Genomic DNA, 21,097 nt, shown 5'->3' with positions numbered 1-21,097 from the left:
AGACCACTGGTTATACCAAAAATAATATATTATCTATACCAGATATATATATATAGGACGTGGTGCAGGGTATACTGCGCCACTACCAGTAGGTACTTCCCACTCTGCTACGCAAAGTTCACTTGGTAGCAGTAGAGTGAAGACTGACGATTAACGTCTGCTGCATTTGCTTTTAACACTTCTACTATAAGTGTCCATATCCAAGAAGCCCGCACGCTCTAGCGGTAAGCGCGGAACTAACTTTCGCTCACTTACTCTCTCCCGCCAGATTGTCGGTCAGCGAGCGTCTCACGATCACTCTTACATTTTTTTCCCGTTGCCTTTTTCTCTTTTAATTACTTTTTTTTTTCCACAAATTTCTCCATAAAAAAAAATAAAATTTCACGTATAAAATTATTATTTCTTTTCTTTCCCAGAATAAAATTTTAATATATAAATAATTACTAATCATTATTATTTTGTTTTTTCAAAGTTTAAGGCCATTCTCAGACAGTGCCCCCCACTTTTTAAAAATTTTGAATGACTTTCAACTGTTATAAGCGTATCAAATTTTTAGCAATTAATTAAAAAAAAATTGAAGCATTAATTGAAAAAAGGACAACGTAGTTGTAATTTCGCCGATATATAGATATAAAAAAAAAAATTATTTACACTTGATATCAATTCGAAGTTAAACAAAATTCGTTAAATAAATTTTCGTGAAATCGTCCTGTCAATTTTATAATTAGAATTTTTTAATTTTGTTGGGTAAGTAATTTTTTCTAAATTCTATATCGCAACGAAATTACGACTACGTTGTCCTTTTTTCAATTAAAATTTTGATTTTTTTTTAATTGATTAATAAAATTTTAATATGGTTATGATAGTTGAAAGTCATTGCATATTTTTAAAAAGTGGGGGGCACTGTCTGAGAATGCCCTTAAAAGAAAAATAATTTTTTTTGTTATGGTGACAATTCTCTCGAATTCTCAGCGAGAACAGGAATTGCAACATGACTTTGAAATTAAAAAAAAATAAGATGGAATATAACTTTTTCGGATCCTGTTTTATTCTCTCGAATTCACGGGAAGAACAGAAATTGCAACATTATTTTAGAATTAAAAAGAATTAGTTAGAATTGAATTTTTCCGAATCCTCTTTTATTCTCTTGAATCCTCTGCGAGAACAAAAATTCAAAGTTATTTTAGAATTAAGAAGAATTAGTTAGGATGAAACTTTTTTGAATACTCTTTTATTCTCTTGAATCCTCCTCGGGAACAAAAATTAAATATTAATTTAGAATTAAAAAGGATTAGTTAGAATTAAACTTTTTCCAATTCTCTTTTATTCTCTTGAATCCTCCGCGAGAACAGAAATTGAAAGTTATTTTAGAATTAAAAAGAATTAGTTAGAATTAAACTTTTTTGAATCCTTTTTTATTCTCTCGAATCCTCCGCGAGGACAGAAATTCAATGTTATTTTAGAATTAAAAAGAATTAGTTAGGATTAAACTTTTTAGAATTCTCTTTTATTCTCTTGAATCTTCCTCGGGGATAGAAATTTAAAATTATTTTAGAATTAAAAAGGATTAGTTAGGATTAAACTTTTTTGAATCCTCTTTTATTCTCTCGAATCCTCCACGGGAACAGAAATTAAATATTATTTTAGAATTAAAAAGAATTAGTTAGGATTAAACTTTTTTTAATCCTCTTTTATTCTCTTGAATCCTCCTCGGAAACAGAAATTGAATATTATTTTAGAATTAAAAAGAATTAGTTAGGATTAAACTATTTTGAATGCTCTTTTATTCTCTTGAATCCTCCGCGAGAACAGAAATTCAAAGTTATTTTAGAATTAAAAAGAATTAGTTAGGATTAAACTTTTTTGAATCCTCTTTTATTCTCTCGAATCCTCCGCGAGAACAGAAATTGAAAGTTATTTTAGAATTAAAAAGAATTAGTTAGGATTAAACTATTTTGAATCCTCTTTTATTCTCTCGAATCCTCCACGGGAACAGAAATTAAATATTAATTTAGAATTAAAAAGAATTAGTTAGGATTAAACTTTGTTGAATTCTCTTTTATTCTCTTGAATCCTCCGCGAGAACAGAAATTGAAAGTTATTTTAGAATTAAAAAGAATTAGTTAGGATTAAACTTTTTTGAATGCTCTTTTATTCTCTTGAATCCTCCTCGGGAACAGAAATTTAAAATTATTTTAGAATTAAAAAGGATTAGTTAGCATGAAACTTTTTCCAATCCTCTTTTATTCTCTTGAATCCTCCACGGGAACAGAAATTAAAAATTATTTTAGAATTAAAAAGAATAAGTTAGGATTAAACTATTTTGAATCCTTTTTTATTCTCTTGAATCCTCCGCGAGAACAGAAATTTAAAATTATTTTAGAATTGAAAAGGATTAGTTAGCATTAAACTTTTTCCAATCCTCTTTTATTCTCTTGAATCCTCCACGGGAACAGAAATTAAATATTATTTTAGAATTAAAAAGAATTAGTTAGGATTAAACTTTTTCCAATCCTCTTTTATTCTCTTGAATCCTCCACGGGAACAGAAATTAAATATTATTTTAGAATTAAGAAGAATTAGTTAGGATTAAACTTTTTTTGAATACTCTTTTATTCTCTTGAATCCTCCTCGGGAACAGAAATTTAATATTAATTTAGAATTAAAAAGGATTAGTTAGAATTAACCTTTTTCCAATCCTCTTTTATCCTCTTGAATCCTCCACGGGAACAGAAATGAAATATTATGTTAGAATTAAAAAGAATTAGTTAGAATTAAACTTTTTTGAATCCTCTTTTATTCTCTCGAATCCTCCTCGGGAACAAAAATTTAATATTAATTTAGAATTAAAAAGGATTAGTTAGAATTAAACTTTTTTCAATTCTCTTTTATTCTCTTGAATCCCCTGCGAGAACAGAAATTGAAAGTTATTTTAGAATTAAAAAGAATTAGTGAGGATTAAACTATTATGAATCCTCTTTTATTCTCTTGAATCCTCCGCGAGGACAGAAATTGAAAGTTATTTTAGAATTAAAAAGAATTAGTTAGGATTAAACTATTATGAATCCTCTTTTATTCTCTTGAATCCTCCGCGAGGACAGAAATTCAAAGTTATTTTAGAATTAAAAAGAATTAGTTAGGATTAAACTTTTTTGAATCCTCTTTTATTCTCTTGAATCCTCCGCGAGGACAGAAATTCAATGTTATTTCAGAATTAAAAAGAATTAGTTAGGATTAAACTTTTTAGAATTCTCTTTTATTCTCTTGAATCCTCCTCGGGAACAGAAATTTAAAATTATTTTAGAATTGAAAAGGATTAGTTAGCATTAAACTTTTTTCAATCCTCTTTTATTCTCTTGAATCCTCCACGGGAACAGAAATTAAATATTATTTTAGAACTAAAAAGAATTAGTTAGGATTAAACTTTTTTGAATCCTTTTTTATTCTCTTGAATCCTCCGCGAGAACAGAAATTCAAAGTTATTTTAGAATTAAAAAGAATTAGTTAGGATTAAACTTTTTAGAATCCTCTTTTATTCTCTTGAATCCTCCACGGGAACAGAAATTAAATATTTTTTTAGAATTAAAAAGAATTAGTTAGAATTAAAATTTTTTGAATCCTCTTTTATACTTTTGAATCCTCCGCGCGATCAGAAATTGCAATATTATTTTAGAATTAAAAAGGATAAGTTAGGATTAAAAATATTTAATCCTTTTTTATTCTTTTTAATCCTAGAACGATAATAATTTTGTCGCCAGATGATGGAGAATTAAAAAGGATTCATTTTATGTTCGATCTGAATTCTCCGGAGAATTAAGAGTATTAAAGAGTATTAAGGAGTATTAAGTATGTGTGCTTTTTTAATCCTTTTTAATTCACTTTTTTAACCAGGGATTATATATCTCTATGAAAATTAAGTCTCTACAAAATTTACTATAATATGACAGAATTAGGTGTTAACATATTTATATTATGGAATTTCTCCATATCTATACAACTCTCCTTATTATTTCTCTATTCTGCATATCTCTATGACACAACAATTCTATGAAAAAATTTTTCTATTTAAAAATTTTTCTATGTTGACCAAAGTCAGTTTCAACATTTCTCTGTACAAAAAAAAAACTAAGGTTTACGAATGATTTTGTGTCTTACCACCTGCAATCGCGTGGCGCTACCATAAAATTCCAACAACTATACAGTAATTATGATAACGATTTAAGTAATTATAATTTTTTCTTTTTAAATGTCATTAAATTTGAAATTCTAATAAAATACTGACAAAGTCAGGATTCAAATTTAATGACATTTAAAAAGAAAAAATTATAATTACTTAAATCATTATCATTATTATTATATTATTGTTGGAATTTTATGGTAGCGCCACGCGATTGCAGGTGGTAAGACACAAAATCATTCGTAAACCTTAGTTTTTTTTTTTGTACAACGAAATGTTGAAACTGACTTTGGTCAACATAGAAAAATTTTTAAATAGAAAAATTTTTTCATAGAATTGTTGTGTCATAGAGATATGCAGAATAGAGAAATATTAAGGAGAGTTGTATAGTTATGGAGAAATTCCATAATATAAATATGTTAACACCTAATTCTGTCATATTATAGTAAATTTTGTAGAGACTTAATTTTCATACAGATATATAATATAGAGATATTTTGGACATGAATTATTTTCGCACATATTTATACTTAATAGAATAAGTTTACATAGAGATAATTTTACATAGAATTATTTTGCAACATAAATATATTTAGTATTGATATTTTCGTATAGAAATCTATTTAAGAGAGTTGTATGATGATAGAGTAATAATAGTAGAGATGTGCAAGGCACGCTTGTAACCGGGTACGGTATGAATACCCGCCGCTGATTGTATTGCGTCTTATCAACATTTGGTCAATAATTATAGTATATTGTACAACTAGTGCGGTAAGTTGTCGAGAGCGAAGTTGAGCGCACGAACGAAGTGAGTGCGCTCATTCGCTCGAGTGGGTAATCGACAACACCGCACGAATTGAACACAGTTTTTTTTATCATTACTACAATATAAGTACTATCTTAGTGCTCGCTGTTTTATTCTCCAAGTAGCTTTTTGCTGATTCAACTGTTGCCGCGACATTTTTGTGGGTTATACGATAATCTGCATACGGCAAGTAAATTTGAGTGCGACAAGCTTACTTGTCGCACTCAAATTTACTTGTCGCACGCAGATAATCGTTTAACGCACACAAATGTCGTGGAAACAGTTGAATGGGCAAACAGCTATTTGGCGAACAAAAGAGCGTGCACTAAGATAGTACTTATATTGCATGAATGATAAAAATAAATTAATAGAAATACAGCATTAGAATAATTATAATGATGTTTCACGATAAATGATAATGTTATTCGTATTAAATGCTTAAATATAGAATAATTATAGAGGAATACACCTTTGATAGCCTAGAATATTTAACTGGAAGATTGTTTCCAAGTATAGGAAAATAGAATATAAATAATATAAGTAATAAGTATGCCCGTTAAGCCCCCTGCTGTTCAATTTGTTCCTAGAGGATGTGGATAAAAAGTTTGAAAAAAGGAACGTGGGCGGAATAGTGATAGGAAAAATCAAAATATTCCTAGGAAAATATGCGGATGATGTGGCGATACTAGGGGAGGATGAAGGAAGTCTCAGGAGGATGTTGGAAATACTCAGAAAATATGCAGAGGAAAATGGGCTGAGGGTCAACACACAAAAGACAAAAGTGATGGTGGTAGGAAGCAAAGGAAGAGCAAATAAAGAGAAGTCGAAATGGAAGTTTGGCGGAGAAGAAATTGAAGAGGTGAAAGAATTCAAATACTTAGGATGTTGGATGACAAACACGAATAACTGGAGAAAGCACATGAGATACCTGGCAGGCAAAGCACAAAAGGCGCTGCGGGCAACATGGGGACTCATCAAAAGAACGGACAGAAGTACAATAAAGGACAGAATGTACTTATATGACACATTGGTGAGATCAGGGGCGTTATATGGGGTGGAGATATGGGGATGGAAGGGCAGTCAAGAAATAGAAAAAGTGTACAGCAGATATTGCAAAGCAGCGTTAGGGGTAGCAAAGAACACGCCGGAATATGTATGGAGAACGGAAGCAGGTATGGAAAGCATCAAGGTGGTGATTAGAAAAAGAGCATGCAAATTCATAAAAGATATAATGGAAGCGGAAGAGGCAAGATGGACCAAGATATGCCTAAGGGAAGAATGTAGGAACATTCTGAACAATGAACCATCAAAATGGGGAAGGGAATTTAAGGAAGCAATGGAAGAGATGAATTGTGAGGACGTGATAAAGAGGATTTGGAACAGAGAAGATAAAGAAAAAATAAAAGAAAGACTAGAGGAAGGAATAATCATGTTCAGGGAAAAAATAATAAGAGAGGACGAGGAAAAGATTAAAAACTCATTATACAATCCGAGATTCAAGTTCATAAAAACCAACGTCGGCGGAGAACCCTATTGGATGGACAGGAGGATTTCGTCGTGGGTAAAGGAAACATGGTGCAGACTAAGATGCGGGAACATAGAGAAGGCAGGAAAAAAAGGGTTTAGTGATTGGTCGTGTAGAGTATGTGGAAATGATGAAGAAACGCTAGAACACATATTCAGATGTAGAGAAGTCCAAAGAGGGATGAAAAGGGAAACGAAAGAGTGGATACACGAATGGATGAAGGATAAATGGGAGGCAGACTTCGACTGGCTGATTATGCAAACGCTAAGAGGGGAGCCCATAAAGGAGATATGTGAGTACATAAAAAAATTCCAAGAAATGTCGAAAAAGAGAACGGAAGGGGAGGAGAGGTAATTAAGAACAGAAAGTTATGAAAAGAACGAAGGCTGTGTAAAGATACCAAAGAAAAGTAAAGTTTAGAAAAAAAAAAAAAAAGCTGTGATATAAATAAGAAATAAGTAAGCAACAAAGAGAAGCAGTTCAAGGGAAAGAAGAGAAAGTCAAAAGATAAATTAAAGTAAAGAAAAATACATGAAAGTTAACTAATATGTAAAAATGAAAAAGGATGTAATTATCTATACATTGAATAAACTATTATTATTATTATTATAAGTAATAAGTAAAGTCGTAGAATGGATAAAGTAAAGAACGTAAATGTGTAAGCTTATATCTTGAATTTGTATTAATAGAAAGTATGAATGCATAAGTATATTTGGTAAAGAACGTAGATATATAAGTATATATATTAAGGTGTTCCATATTTAGGCGATATTTTTTTTTCTGTCCTATCTGAAAAACTAACAATTGATAGAATAGAAAAAATATTTCCGCTTGAAAAAAAATTCTAAGTCAATTAGGGGCTTGACGCATCGAAAAATTCGATTTCCCATTTAAATAACATGGGAAAAAAAAATTTTTTTGGTTTGGAATTTTTTACCTCAGCAATGGCTCATTATACGAATAAGCCCAGCATACGCTTTTGTAGGGAATTAAACGCTCTACAAAAAAAGTCTCTTATCATTTTTTGATAAATCCATCTGTTCAAAAGTTCTTGGAGCTCGAAGTCAAGTTAGAGTCAATTTCGAGAATTTTTACTTTTCTGGCGAAACCATCGAACTTGTCATAAAATGTCATGGAATCTTTTTTGTAGACAATTTTATTTCCTACAAATTATTTCTGATGATTTTTTTTTTAATTCTGCATTGTTCTCTAGTTATTTCCATTTTAATGTCAAGCTTTTAAAATCGATCAGAACACTATTTTTTTAGGAGCTTGGCATTAAAATGGAAATAACTCGAAAACAATGCTGAATTTAAAAAAAATTTATCAGAGATAATATTTTTTCCAGAGAAATCATAATATAATGTACTAAAATGTTTCCAAAATCATACCAACTCTTCGTCTTTATGGATTCTTTTGATCACAATATAATGTCATCTAACTCGTCGTTTACTTTAAATCATATTACCAAGAAAAAAATTGAAAATACAGTTTTTAATATTTTTCTCGAATATTTTACATATTATCGCTCTGATCTAAGTCGAAATTCACTCAGATCTCTCTTTTGATCACTGACATCGATTTCTGCCTCAATACATTTATTTTATTGAATATAATCGGGAATAAAAATTAAAAAACCGCTTGGTTATTAATGATTTCCGATTCTTAAATTGTCAAACTTTAACATAAAACGTAACTGGTTAAAAGCTTGAAATAGCTCATAAAAAAAACAATTGCATGTAAAAGTATTGTCGAGCTTTTTGAGCTCGAAAACAGCGGAAAGTCTTGAGGCTGGCCCGCAGGGCCAACGGTCGCCCAGATTTGTTCTTTCAATATTGATCAAGTTACATTTATCTATGGGCTGTAGTTTATAAAATATGTACGTTAAACCAGAATTTTTACCATTTTGTTATAAAAAAACATATTTGTAACGCACTTTTTGGTTAGATTTGTTTTGGACGTCGTACTTTTTGCACATTCGGAATCCTTTTGTGGAAAAATTACCCGGCCAGGAATTTTTACTAGCAACGGTTACTTTTTTGGCTTAACTCGACTAGACTGTTATTTTTTGCATTTTTAAATGACGGTATCCCCAAAACAAATAAGTCGATCAAGAGGATTTTTGCAGAAATAAGGATTATTAAAATGAAAAGCTTTTCCATACGGGTTTCAATATTATATAGTTTATATTATAGTATATCATAGGACTGGTTCCTATACGAATAACACTCGTTCATGCACAGAGTATACTCACTCCTGCTTCTACAGCGGCTAGTAATATTCTAAATTTTTTATTTATTTCATTGCTTAAATTACGTTGTGACATGGTAGCCAGCCTTATTTTTTTTCGTATAGTTTTGCCTCAAGAAATGAGGGTTTTCTTTTATTATTCTCCAAAATTTTCTTAAATTTTTTTCAATATTTTAATGAAAATTATTCTCGGAGACACCACTCAAATTATTTTTAGTATAATTAAGACGATTTCTCACGTTCTGATAACAGAGTCAAAATAATTATTTGCATTAAATTTATTATTGACATCAAACAATTACATGATAAATTTTTAATTGACATAGCTAAATTTTGTTAAGTAAAAAATTGAAAAAAAAGTCTTCAACGAAAATCAATTATTTTAATAATTGTGTACAAAATTGGCTGAAATTAATAAATAGTTCCGATCACCTACTACGTTTTGAGTTTATCATTAGCTATTATTTCATATTTTTTCACGACTCTAGCGATATCAACGTCTTTTGCAATTTTAAGATAATCCTGCTGTCGAACGTGATGAATAGTTGCCCATGTCGGAAGTAACTTACACATGAGTCTTATATGATCTTCTAACTCTTTGGATGTTAGTTTAGTTCTATAAGAATTGTCGAGCTTATCGATAACAAAGTCCAGAATAAGTACACATTTTTTTTCAGCAACAAAAATATTTCTTAGAATTTTTGCTAACTCCGGAAGTCTAGCATAAATTATGGCTTCTTTTTCTTCAGTTGGAGTACGTGTCATTGCCTCTAAAGCTTTTGCAGTTTGTTTTGCACGGACCTAAAAATAAAATAATTTTATCAGCACACAAAAGTATCAAGTTTAATTTTTTACTATCATTATTAATATTTCTTAAAATTATTTTCTACAGCGTTGTTATGTTCGATCAATTTATCTATTTTATTATATTTTACAGATAATTGTATTAAACTCCTCTTTTCAAAAGCGCGTGAAACCGCAGCATCAGCTTTTATATCGTATATGCGTTAGACTGTGTCAAAATAAGTTTTTTTTTTTTTTAACTTCCCGCTAAGAAAATTGAAAATTTTCAAAAATTCGGGAAGTTATTGGTTTCGGTCCGATTTGTAAAAACCGAATTTCTATCAGATTTTGACGTTTTGAGGTTCTAACAAGCTATCCTGACTAATTTCACGATGATGTCCGAGTGTATGTATGTGTGTACGTACGTATGTATGTAAATATTCATAACTCTTGAACGGATGAACCGATTTTTAACTTTGAGGTGTTATTCGACGCGGTTTGTTAATATCTTGAAGCTGTAAAAATTTGAGCTTAATCGGTAAGGTGCATTCGGAGATATTTCAAAAATGTTTTATTTGGATAACTTTTAATTTGCTCGATGGATTGATTCCAAAATCTAATCAGCTCTAAAACTTTGTAAGTCGCATCGAATGCCACCTCAACCATCAAAATCGGTTCATTCGTTCAAAAGAAACCGTTGACGAAAGAATTAGAAAAAAAATTTTTTTTTGGTTTTTTTGAAATTTCTCAAAAACGACTGGATAAATCAATTTCAAAATTTGATCAGCTTTAGAACTTGATAAAACACGTCGATTGCCGCCTCAACCATCAAAATCGGTTAATTCGTTCGCGAGATATCGTGGGAGAAAGAAATGCTAAAAAATGGTTTTTTACAAAACAATGGCATACAAAAGTATTTGCGAGCTCGAAGAGCTCGAAAATGTATTCACAATAATGTTTTCGAGGTTCTTGAGCTCGAAAACAGCGGAAAGTTTTGGGGCTGGCCCGCAGGATTAACCGATAGACCGATTTTTTTTTTTGATTAAACGTATCTTAAAAGTTTCTTCAATATAAAAAAAAATTCTCCTAAAGTTTGAACTCAATATCTCAAAAATTGAGCTGGCACAAAGGGGGTCTCGTTTTCCATTTAAATAACACTGTAAAATTTTATTTTTTTTTATTTTTAAAATAACTACACGAAGAATTTTTTTTAATTTTGCTCTCGACTATCTTATAGCAAATTTAATTCTCTACAAAATTGTCTATGTCCATTTTTTTTCTTAACTCAACAGAACCGAAGTTACAGAAGGCCGAATAGGAGGAATAAAATAATTAATAATAGAAAAAAATTTATTATTTTAACTTATCAATTAATTAACTCAATATACTTCATTATTCGTCAAAAATTTTTGAATTCAACATTATTTCGAATTAATAACAAAACAGAATTTACAATAAAACAGAAATTAATTATAGTTATAATTAAAACAGAAATGAATTTACAATAAAACAGAAATTAATTATAATTATAATTAAAACAGAAATGAATTATACTTAATTTCTGTTTTATTGTAAATTCTGTTTTGTTATTAATTCGAAATAGTGTTTAATTCAAATATTTTTGATGAATCATGAAGCATATTGAGTTAATTAATTAATAAGTTAAAAGAATAAATTTATTTCCGTTATTAATTCATTATTTTTTTCCTTCTATTCGGCCTTCTGTAACTTCGTTTCTGTTGAGTTTAGAAGAAAAATGGACCTAGACAATTTTGTAGAGAATTAAATTTCCTATAAGATAGTCGAGAGCAAAATTTAAAAAAATTCTTCGTGTAGTTATTTTAATAATAAAAAAAAAATTAAATTTTACAATCTTATTTAAATGGGAAACGAGACCCCCCTTTGCCCAGCTCAATTTTTGAGATATTGAGCTCAAACTTTAGAAGAATTTTTTTTTTATATTGAAGAAACTTTTAAGATACGTTTAATCAAAAAGAAAAAAAAAAGCTTATTTTGACACAGTCTCATATGCGTATAAAATTAGCAGGAGGATTAGTTCAATAATGATTGACGAATAAACAAAGCTTGTCGTCATTTTCCACCAATAACAATAATCTAATTTTTTCCATCAACCATCAAATAAAGTGTATAAAAAGCCTAAACACTATGGCTCAGGGTCTTAAACGAGTATCAGATCTCTAGATCTGAAATCCTACCATCCTCCAACAAACGTCATTAATTTCGTGGTCTATTTGCAGGAATCTGCCCTAGGCATCATAAAGTCAGTAAGACATTTTTAATCTTATCTTCATAAAATTTTTAATTCTTACTACAGGAATCCGCACAATCGTCAAAACGTCAATAACTACATCAAAAATATCAATTAGGAATTCTTAAACATAAGATAAAATTTCGGTTAGAAACGATTAAAGTATCTCGGATCGAATTCGCTGTAAAAATCATTGAAATCTGTTCTACTCGATTAAATAGTAATACAAAATCAAATATCATTTGTAATCCAATCTCGAGTTAATTCAGTTTTGCGTAATGAAGCCGGCAGTGTTAAATATTTACTCACAACATCTCTACTCAAGAGAAATAGTTATAAATCTACTCATTTATTTCTGTACTCAGCCTTAACTCTACTCAAATATTTTTTAACTCAGCAACAACTATACTCAGCTATAACTCTACTCACGTATTGGACTATCGATAAAGTAGCAATTCTTTGTGAGTAGAGTTATACTAGTTGAAGCTGAGTTAAAAAATATTCGAGTAGAGTTGAGGCTGAGTAAAGAAGTAAATGAGTAGAGTTATAACCATTTCCCTTGAGTAGAGATGTTGTAAATAGACATGTAAAACTGCCATGAAGCCTTCGAGATCAATAAGGAAGCATATTATTATAAAAATACATTTTTACTTGTTAATTAATCTTAAAAGTTTATACATTATGAAACGTTATAGTGATGAGCTCTATTACAGTAAAGCTATTGTAATTGAAAAGTTAAATAAAAAGACCAAAGATGATAGCTTAAACCTTGTGAGTTTCATTCGAAAGTAGCACATAAGATTCTATTTTACAGCTCCAGCCGCGCCCATTCTACGAACTTCTTTAGGAAGAGGACAAGTAAGCTGCAAAGTTCGAAAAGGATAAAACCTGCCATGCTAGATAAAAGATTCATCAAAAGGTATGTAAGAGACACAATTTTACATCTACTTTCTAGATGGATCGAATATCAAAAGCAACATGAACAAGCTCAAAGACGTTTAAGTTGGTAATTTTTGAAAAGATATAAATAAATAATAAATATAGAAAGAGTAATTCTTCCTCCTACTCTTTAATTACTATTGTCCGCAACCTCCAAATCGCTTATCTAAATTTTCCTATGTTTAAAGGAATAGTACTGATCATGCTCAATTTCTCACAAACTGTTGGAATTAATAAGCCGCTTCAAACGCCATCTCAAAAAGCCAAATCGGTTCATTCGTTCAAAAATTACAGAATATTTACATACACACATACGTACGTACGTACACCCGTATGTACACTTGGACATCATTTGAAAATAGTCGCAATAGCTTTCTAGAATCTCAAAACGTCGAGATGTTGAAAACTTGGTTTTCGAAAATCGGATCAAAACCAATAACCCCTTTTTAACTTCCCGCTAAGAAAATCGATGATTTTTGAAAATTTCGAGTAGTTATTGTTTTTACCCCGATTTTCGAAAATTGAAATTTCATCAGATGTGGACGTTTTGAGGTCCTAGGAAGCTATTCTGACTATTTTCAGAATGACGTCTGATTATCTGTATGCATGTGTGTGTGTGTGTGTGTGTGTGCACTGAAAAAAAAAATTTGCTATCATAACAAAAATCAAGACTACGCAGCTATTTGTTATGATAACAAAACTATCTTGGTTAACGCAACGAAGTGACATTTGTTGTGGTAAGTAAAGTGAAGTTGCTGTTGTAACAAATGATATGTGTTGCGGAAAAATTTTTCGAATACGCATAGAATTTTGTGCTGTAATTAGGTGAACAATATCATTAAAAATTACTAATTTAGCAAGAATTAGTAAATAAGTAAAAAAGTAACTCAAAAAACTTTTTTCACAATTGTTATCTGGAAAATAACTGTCTGTCCAAATTGGGCCAAGCATCACGTTCACAACTATGTCCAATACAGACTATCAACCTTAGCAATGTACTAGATGGAAAAAAAAGTTTACTGGAACCAGGAATTTTTCAGATAGATTTGAGTTGTTTTAGAACAGAAAGAAATTCCTAAGATAAGAAAAATTTCTTGACTCGGGAAAATTTTACTTCACCTAAGATATTATCGCTTCTTGATATATTCTCTTGAGTCAAAAAAATCACTTCTTCAGGGCGCCTTTAGCTATACTTAGACATATTGGTATATTTTTCAAAATAAATAGCGTTTAATATTTTAACCATAATTTACAAACGCAATTTATGTCAAAAATAAAAAACTCGTGATAAATTTTTAATGATACCGTTCACCTAATTAAAGCACAGAATTCTATGCGTGTTCGAAAAATTTTTCCTCAACACATATCATTTGTTACAACAGCAACTTCACTTTACTTACCACAACAAATGTCACTTCATTGCGTTAAACAAGATAGTTATGTTATCATAACAAATAGCTGCGTAGTCTTGATTTTTGTTATGATAGCAAAATATTTTTTTCAGTGTATGTATGTGCGTATGGATATAAACTCTCTATGTATTTTTAATGAATTAACCGATTGAGATGGTTGTCTCTCTGGCAACCGAAAAAGTTATATATCTTGTTTTTCCCGGATAACTCAGAATATAATTTACCAAATAGCCCAAAAATCTTACGAGCTCTACGTCTTTATGTTTTTTCTCGATCACCACATAATGTTATGCAACAATTCTTTAGTTTAAATGATATTATTAACAAAAAAATTGAAAAAACACCGTTTCTAAGATTTTCCTCGGATACTTTATATATTGTCGCTCTGATCTGAGTCAAAACTCATTTAAATCTTTATTTTGATCGATGACATTGATTTCTGTCTTGGTACATTTACTTTATTGGACGTAATTGGGAATAAAAATTGAAAAAACGCTTGTTTGTTGATGATTTTCGATTCATAAATTTTCAAACTTCAACATAAAATGCAACTTGTTTCAGCTTGAAAAGTTCAGAAAAAAACAATCACATGCAAAAATATTTTCGAGCTCGAAGAGCTCGAAAATGTATTCACGCTAATGTTCCTGGAGCCAAAAACAGCGGGAAGTTTTGGGGCTAGTCCGCAGGGCCAACCGATGCCTAGATTTTTTTTTTTAATTTTAAATTTTCTCAGGGGAAGTTTAAAAAAAAATACTTGAATTTACTTGGTGTGCGTTATGCAAAAAATGAATTATTCAGTCGTGTAATATCTCTTGAATGTCTCACAGTTAAATAATATTTTTAATTGACTTTAACAGCGCACATCAAAAAATATCAGTTTTTAATTTTTTTATAATGTTGCACCAAACCGAAAAAATTGAAAAAATTACAAGGAGTACAGGCGAGCGTAAGAGACGTCTTCTGACAAAATTTGGTGATTGCATGTTTTCAAAAACGCAGTCAAAAAAATGATTTTAGTTTTCTTTCTTTTGTTAAAAATCGGCTTTCAATTGGGGAATCACAACATAAGTGTTTTTTCATGACTTTTAGTTGTAAGTATTTAGGAAAAAATCGCCATTTATTAATTCCAAATTTTACTATAAAAAAAAAAAATAAAACTCGAAAAATAGGTTTATTTTTAATAACTCGAAAACTATTTGAGATTAAGAGCTGAAATTCTGACTGAATTTTTTTATTTGGTACCAAATCAACCCCCGAAGTGCCGAGAGAAAACTCCGTGGGAGCCGATTTAGCATGCTTATCCGGCTATGCCCTTAAAAAAAATTTTTAAATCATAAAATAAAACTGAAAGAAAAATATGAAACTAAAAGTAAAACATAAAATTAATAAATTGAAAGTTAAATAATAATCAATATTGTAAAAAGATAATCCAAATACGAAAATTATAATAATATAATCAAAGTAATCATAAAAAAATAAAATGTTAATAATTATCATGAGCGATTGAGATGTGCAGTTTTGGATTTTCCAACATTTTTTTTTTTTTTTTTTTTCATGTATGTTTTACGATAATTTTTTTAATTTTATGAAAGGTTTGAATTTACACGATTTTCTATGTTATGGCCACAACTCCATAATTTTATCTTCAACAGTTTTCAAACTGAAAATTCATGACATGTTTAAAAAAAATATTGACTTTTAATTTAATTTCATCTTACAACTTCAAAATAAATAAATAATGGAAAATCTACTTCCATTTTGGATGGCGAATGGCCATTCTGCACACCTTGAACGCGAAACGGAGTGCTCTATTATCGCCAAGTTAAAAATCCGGGTTTCGGTAAACTTAAATCATCTCCAAAAATTTATTACAGCACTTAAATAGGGAAAAACAGTGCACTGGTGATAAGAGGATAGTCTATTGAATAACTTTAACATACTTCAAAGTTCTCTTTCTAAGTTTCTTCGTTAAAAAAAGTTGGATAAATAAAATTTTTGTTGGGCATGAACTGATCTATTCATTTAGATGTTCAGATGTAAATTCATTATTCCTTTGAATGGCTAAATTCCTCTCATATAAAATTTAAAAACAATCGTTATAAGAAACATTGTTTTTAAAACGTTTTTAAAACGAAAAATCCAGCATGCTTGTATTGTCAACACTCGACTTGGGTTATGCTATATTCTCAACGAGATCTCGAACCTACGCCTTTCTCGCACGATCAGAAAAGTTAGAGAAAGACGTACGTACTCGGTCTCGTTGAAAATGTAACACAAGATAAGTGTCACCAAGATAATCATAACACAAACCTTCAAGGATCTTAAAAACAGCGATAGAAGGTAAAAAACTTTCACCTTGACCTTCTATAATAAATAGTATAGAATATATTTTTCAACATACCCGTTCAAGAAGAGCTTTAGGAATTCCTTTCAATGCAGGATTAGTAAAATCGCTCGAAGTCGTCATTGAAGTAATAGATGTAGTTCCCGGAGTCTTAGCTTCGACTGTTATTGGACTTGAAGTATTAGGCTGATCGGCACTATATTTTATAAGTGACAAATCACTTTTTGACGTCATCTTTGCATCAGCCAGACGTTGTAAAGCTTTCTCCATTCGTGTATTGCAATTGAATAAAGTCTTGGCCCTCTCTAGAAATAAATAAATAATATAGGAATTACTGAAATATCTTACTTAAAAAACTTACGTATTCGAGCAATAGCTTCCTCATTACTTAAAGTTACATTAAATCCATTCACAAGTGATAACATTTTTTAATAATTTGAATTTTTTTTAATTTTCAAATTAAAATAATAAATGGTTAAATTATAACGCACGAAATGAATGATTTTTAGGACATATATATTGACAAGAATGAGTCATTAATGCTCACTTATATTTATAGCATTCAACATTGATGAATTTGTTCAATTAATGACTCGCGATATTGTCAATATTTAAACTTCATACGTATAAGTTGACTGCCAGTTATATAAATATAATAATTAAATATTAAATAATATTCACCAAGGACATCTTTAGCAGATGATGCTTTTTCAGTGTTAGGTAGTTGAGGTAATTCTGCCAACTCGATATTTGGACAATTATCCACATTGAATTCAGGATGCCAACGAGTTATTTTCTCTTTTGGAATGATAAGTGGGTTCTCCAAACTCAACAAAAATGTTTCATGATGCATTTTAGTCCTCTCTAGAAAGTATATCAGTAAGGTTTAATTAATATATATTAATAAAATTTATTCATTATACTTCGAGTTTCTACGTTACCTAAAAGTGCATTATATAACTTCCTGCGTCGTTCTAAAATAACACTTGGTCCCATAATTACATCAGATGCCATCTTTAAAATATTATCACCATTAGGACTATTCCTGCCGTTGTTGTCTTTAGTTATATTCTCAATGATTGGTGTTATTACCAATTCATATTTTTCTTGCTTTGATGTAGATCCGAAATTTCGTATTTTTTCTTGACTAAAATTAAAAGAATCAGGATAGATACTTTTTATCTGAGATAAATGCTCCAGACTCAAATTATGGCGGAGAAGTTCCTGAACAGGTGGTTTGAGTTTTCTGAACGTAATAGTTTCTTTTCGATTGAATAACATCGATGCTGCCTGTAAAAATTTTAATTAATATATTGATCACAGAGATGAAAGAAAATAAAATATTTTGGAGAAAATTGGATGATATTTAATGTCTTATTAAAATTGATTGATAAATTTACCAAATCCACGCAACGGAAAGTTTCAGCTAAAAATCTGTAACTAAATGGCAAAGGCAGAGCCGGGGTTCCACTTTGACCAATAGATTGATATCTCTGATAAGCAGGAGCTTTAGTAGGACTGCATTTAACTGGACTCGGTGTTGACTCTTTCGGTGAAAAAAGAAGCCGTCGTTGAGGGCTAGCAGTTGATGATAACTCAATCTTCTTAACAGGAGTTTTTAATGGAGATTTTAAACTCTTTTGTGGGCTAAAATTCATATAAAACAAATTAAATACATCGATTAATATTAATTACATGTACATATGCAAATGGGCATTACCTAATAGGTACTTCCAACTGAATTTTTTCGAATTTTTTTATCTGTGGTAATGGTTCATCCGAATTCAGCAAGTTATGCAGCTTTTTTTCGCACTTGTTAATATTATCAATACGTTTCTTCAATTCAGCCAATCTGGATGATTTATTGATACGATTTTTAATTTCATCAAGAGTTAAATTTTGATGTGTTGCTCGATCCGTCAAAGAAGTTGTTTTTGGAACGATACCTTCAAGAGTAACTTGTTTTTCAGAAATTTCCCGATTGCTGACAATTTTCTCAACAGAATCTTTAGGAGTCAAATTTTTTTTTGGGCTAAGTAACCCTTTTTTTTTAAAAACAACATTTTGTTTGTCATGAGTAATCTTCAAGAAAGTTTTCATTATATCGACCTCACCTTCCGAAACAATAGGTTTTTTACTTTTGACACGAGTACGAGAAACACGTCGAGTTTTTGGTAAAATCGTTGTTCCATCGAATTGAATGTTACGTACTGCTGAGTTAACTTTTTCTGTACCATCTTTTTTGTTTTCATTGATACAAACATAAATCTGTTTACGAGCACAGTCTTGTATTTGATCAACAAAATCTGTCTGAGGTTCATTATCCAGTCTGATATTCACATCAATTTTATCAGTTGTTCGTGTTATTTTCATTCTATCACGATCTAAGATGAGCACTTTGGCCTTGTTTTTCAACTCATCAGTTGCCTGTCGTTTTCGCGAGTTAAAATATGCCGTTACTGACGGCTGCGACATTACTTATATACTGGTATATACGATTGCAGCGCGATGATAAATAATTATAATTAGTTGTTTTTAATACATACACATTAATTTAATTACATAAGAGGAACAATTTTAACATTGTCAATATGGATATAATATTGTGAATGATTGTGTTTTAATTGCTAGAGTTAACCTTGTTTATGAACTTTTTCACTACTCATCAAATAACCTTCTTTTGGAGCCGATTCACGCGGGAGAAAATAACGACCAAAGCTGCTCAGAAGATTAAAGTTGTTCTAACGAAAAAGTGAACTTAGAAAGAACCCTAATAGTACAGTTAGCTTTCGCAAAAGTTTACTTACAAAAGTTTCCTTGAATTTTCCGTCAAATTTCCGTCAACTTCGGACTTTTCCGCTTTTGACGACAATTTATATACAACTTGCTATAGGGAAACTTAGAATTCTGATACGCCAACTGGTGGCTAAAGCTATAACTACTCAAAGTAGGCTAAATCATGAATTTTTACATGTGTCTATACGTCCATCACCTAATATAAATAATAAATACTTAATTGTCTCTAAAATTGTTGTGTTTCTATGAATTAAAAAATTGTTTTCGTTCAATTAAAAAAAAATGTCTAATTTATAAACATGGAATTTACATCAAAAACAAGTAAAATTAATATATATTCCCTGTTAAGAAAATCTCTTATAGAATCCATTCGATTCCCATAAATTCCTATAGAAATTTTATAAGAATGAATGAGTTCTATGAGAAGTGCTATAGTCAAGTATAGGTCCTTATACATACAGCTATAAGAATCTATCGGATTTTTTAAGCAGGGTTGTTTGTATAGTTGTAAAAGTCGTGCTTCTAATAATGACAGTGTTGATTTTTTAATTTTCGTCGAAAAATTGCAAACGTGGTTACTTTGAAAAATAAAATAATTCATGAAGATAAATTCGACCGTTTTGATGATTGCTGACATAAATAAAACAGTTTTGCTACCACGTGCTTACATGAACCATCCAACCAACTTAACAAGGAAAACTCATACCAGTGTTGGCAGACGAGTGAAACATTATTATTGTATCAGGGGCGTAAAATTATTGTACTTTCAGTAAAATTATTGTACATTTTAAATTTATTTCTTATTTTCTTTTAATTACGTTATTTACTAAGGATATAGTATAACTATTACCCTAAATACTTACTCTCAATAAATTCTGAAATTAATTAGCGACATTTCTTACAAAAGTTAGAAATTTTTTTTATTTAAACTTGACATCTTATTTGGACGACATGTGACGCGAAATTCAATTGAAAAATTAAAGTAAAATTAATGACATTACTTCTAATTAATTTGAACTTTTATCTGAACGATCTGCTTTATTTTTACTATAAAAACAAGTGAAAATTTGATATCATTTCAATTTTTAACATTTTAACATTTTATCATGATGTCATTGGCTGATGTCATAAAATACTACTGGCAGGCTATCTTTTAACCATAATAAGAAATAATTACTATCGATACGTGGCGGGAAAATACATAGGACTTAATCAAGATTTTTTTGAAATAATTTTATTAGCGTAAGCATAGCGATCATTAGAAATTATTGTATTTTTCATTGGATTGTACATTTAGGATTGAGGATTGTATAATTCATCAAATTATGGTACGTGTACAATAATTATTGTACGTCTGCTCACACTGACTCATACCCACGATCCTTCCACCTTTGAGAACTTGACTATTTATTTTTTCCGGATCATCTCGAATACCTAATGATTGAAGACAAAAAGTAATAACTTTTAAATAATTATTGTCCTCACTACCTTACCAAAGTTCAACAAGTGTCCGTGATTTATTATACTTCATCGCCGGTAAAATTTTTACTTTGAGGTGTTCCACTAACTAATTGACAAATGTCTTGAATTGAAGCACGCATTATTTACTGTAATAATCTTTAACACTTGTAATAATTTAAATAAATTATCAAAACATAAATAAGCCAGTTGATTTTATATAGTAAACATTCAGAGCAGCCTACTTTGATTAGTTTATTTTTTGGCCACCAGATGACTAATATCTAAGCCACGCCCATTCTAAGGTTCCCAATACATTTTAACGTAAACGTAAATGCA

At 30.1% G+C, this 21,097-nt stretch overlaps 1 protein-coding gene across 1 annotated transcript; it reads right to left on the bottom strand.

Annotated features, from left to right (window-relative positions):
* Positions 1 to 8,668: 8,668 nt before the first annotated feature.
* On the bottom strand, positions 8,669 to 19,252 carry LOC130666048 (DNA replication factor Cdt1). The gene is made up of 6 exons (XM_057466700.1): positions 18,225 to 19,252; positions 17,905 to 18,151; positions 17,446 to 17,794; positions 17,186 to 17,368; positions 16,562 to 16,809; positions 8,669 to 9,558 (listed from the first exon to the last, which is right to left on the bottom strand). The coding sequence occupies exons 1-6, from the start codon at positions 18,977 to 18,979 to the stop codon at positions 9,193 to 9,195; spliced, it is 2,148 nt and encodes a 715-aa protein (XP_057322683.1). The 5' UTR covers positions 18,980 to 19,252; the 3' UTR covers positions 8,669 to 9,192.
* Between the last annotated feature and the right edge of the window lie 1,845 nt (positions 19,253 to 21,097).

The sequence above is a fragment of the Microplitis mediator genome, chromosome 3 (genome assembly GCF_029852145.1).
Source record: "Microplitis mediator isolate UGA2020A chromosome 3, iyMicMedi2.1, whole genome shotgun sequence".
In the NCBI taxonomy this organism is placed as follows: Eukaryota; Metazoa; Arthropoda; class Insecta; order Hymenoptera; family Braconidae; genus Microplitis; species Microplitis mediator.
The sequence above is the reverse complement of the archived record's forward strand: the minus strand, read 5'-3'. Positions and strand labels throughout refer to the sequence as shown.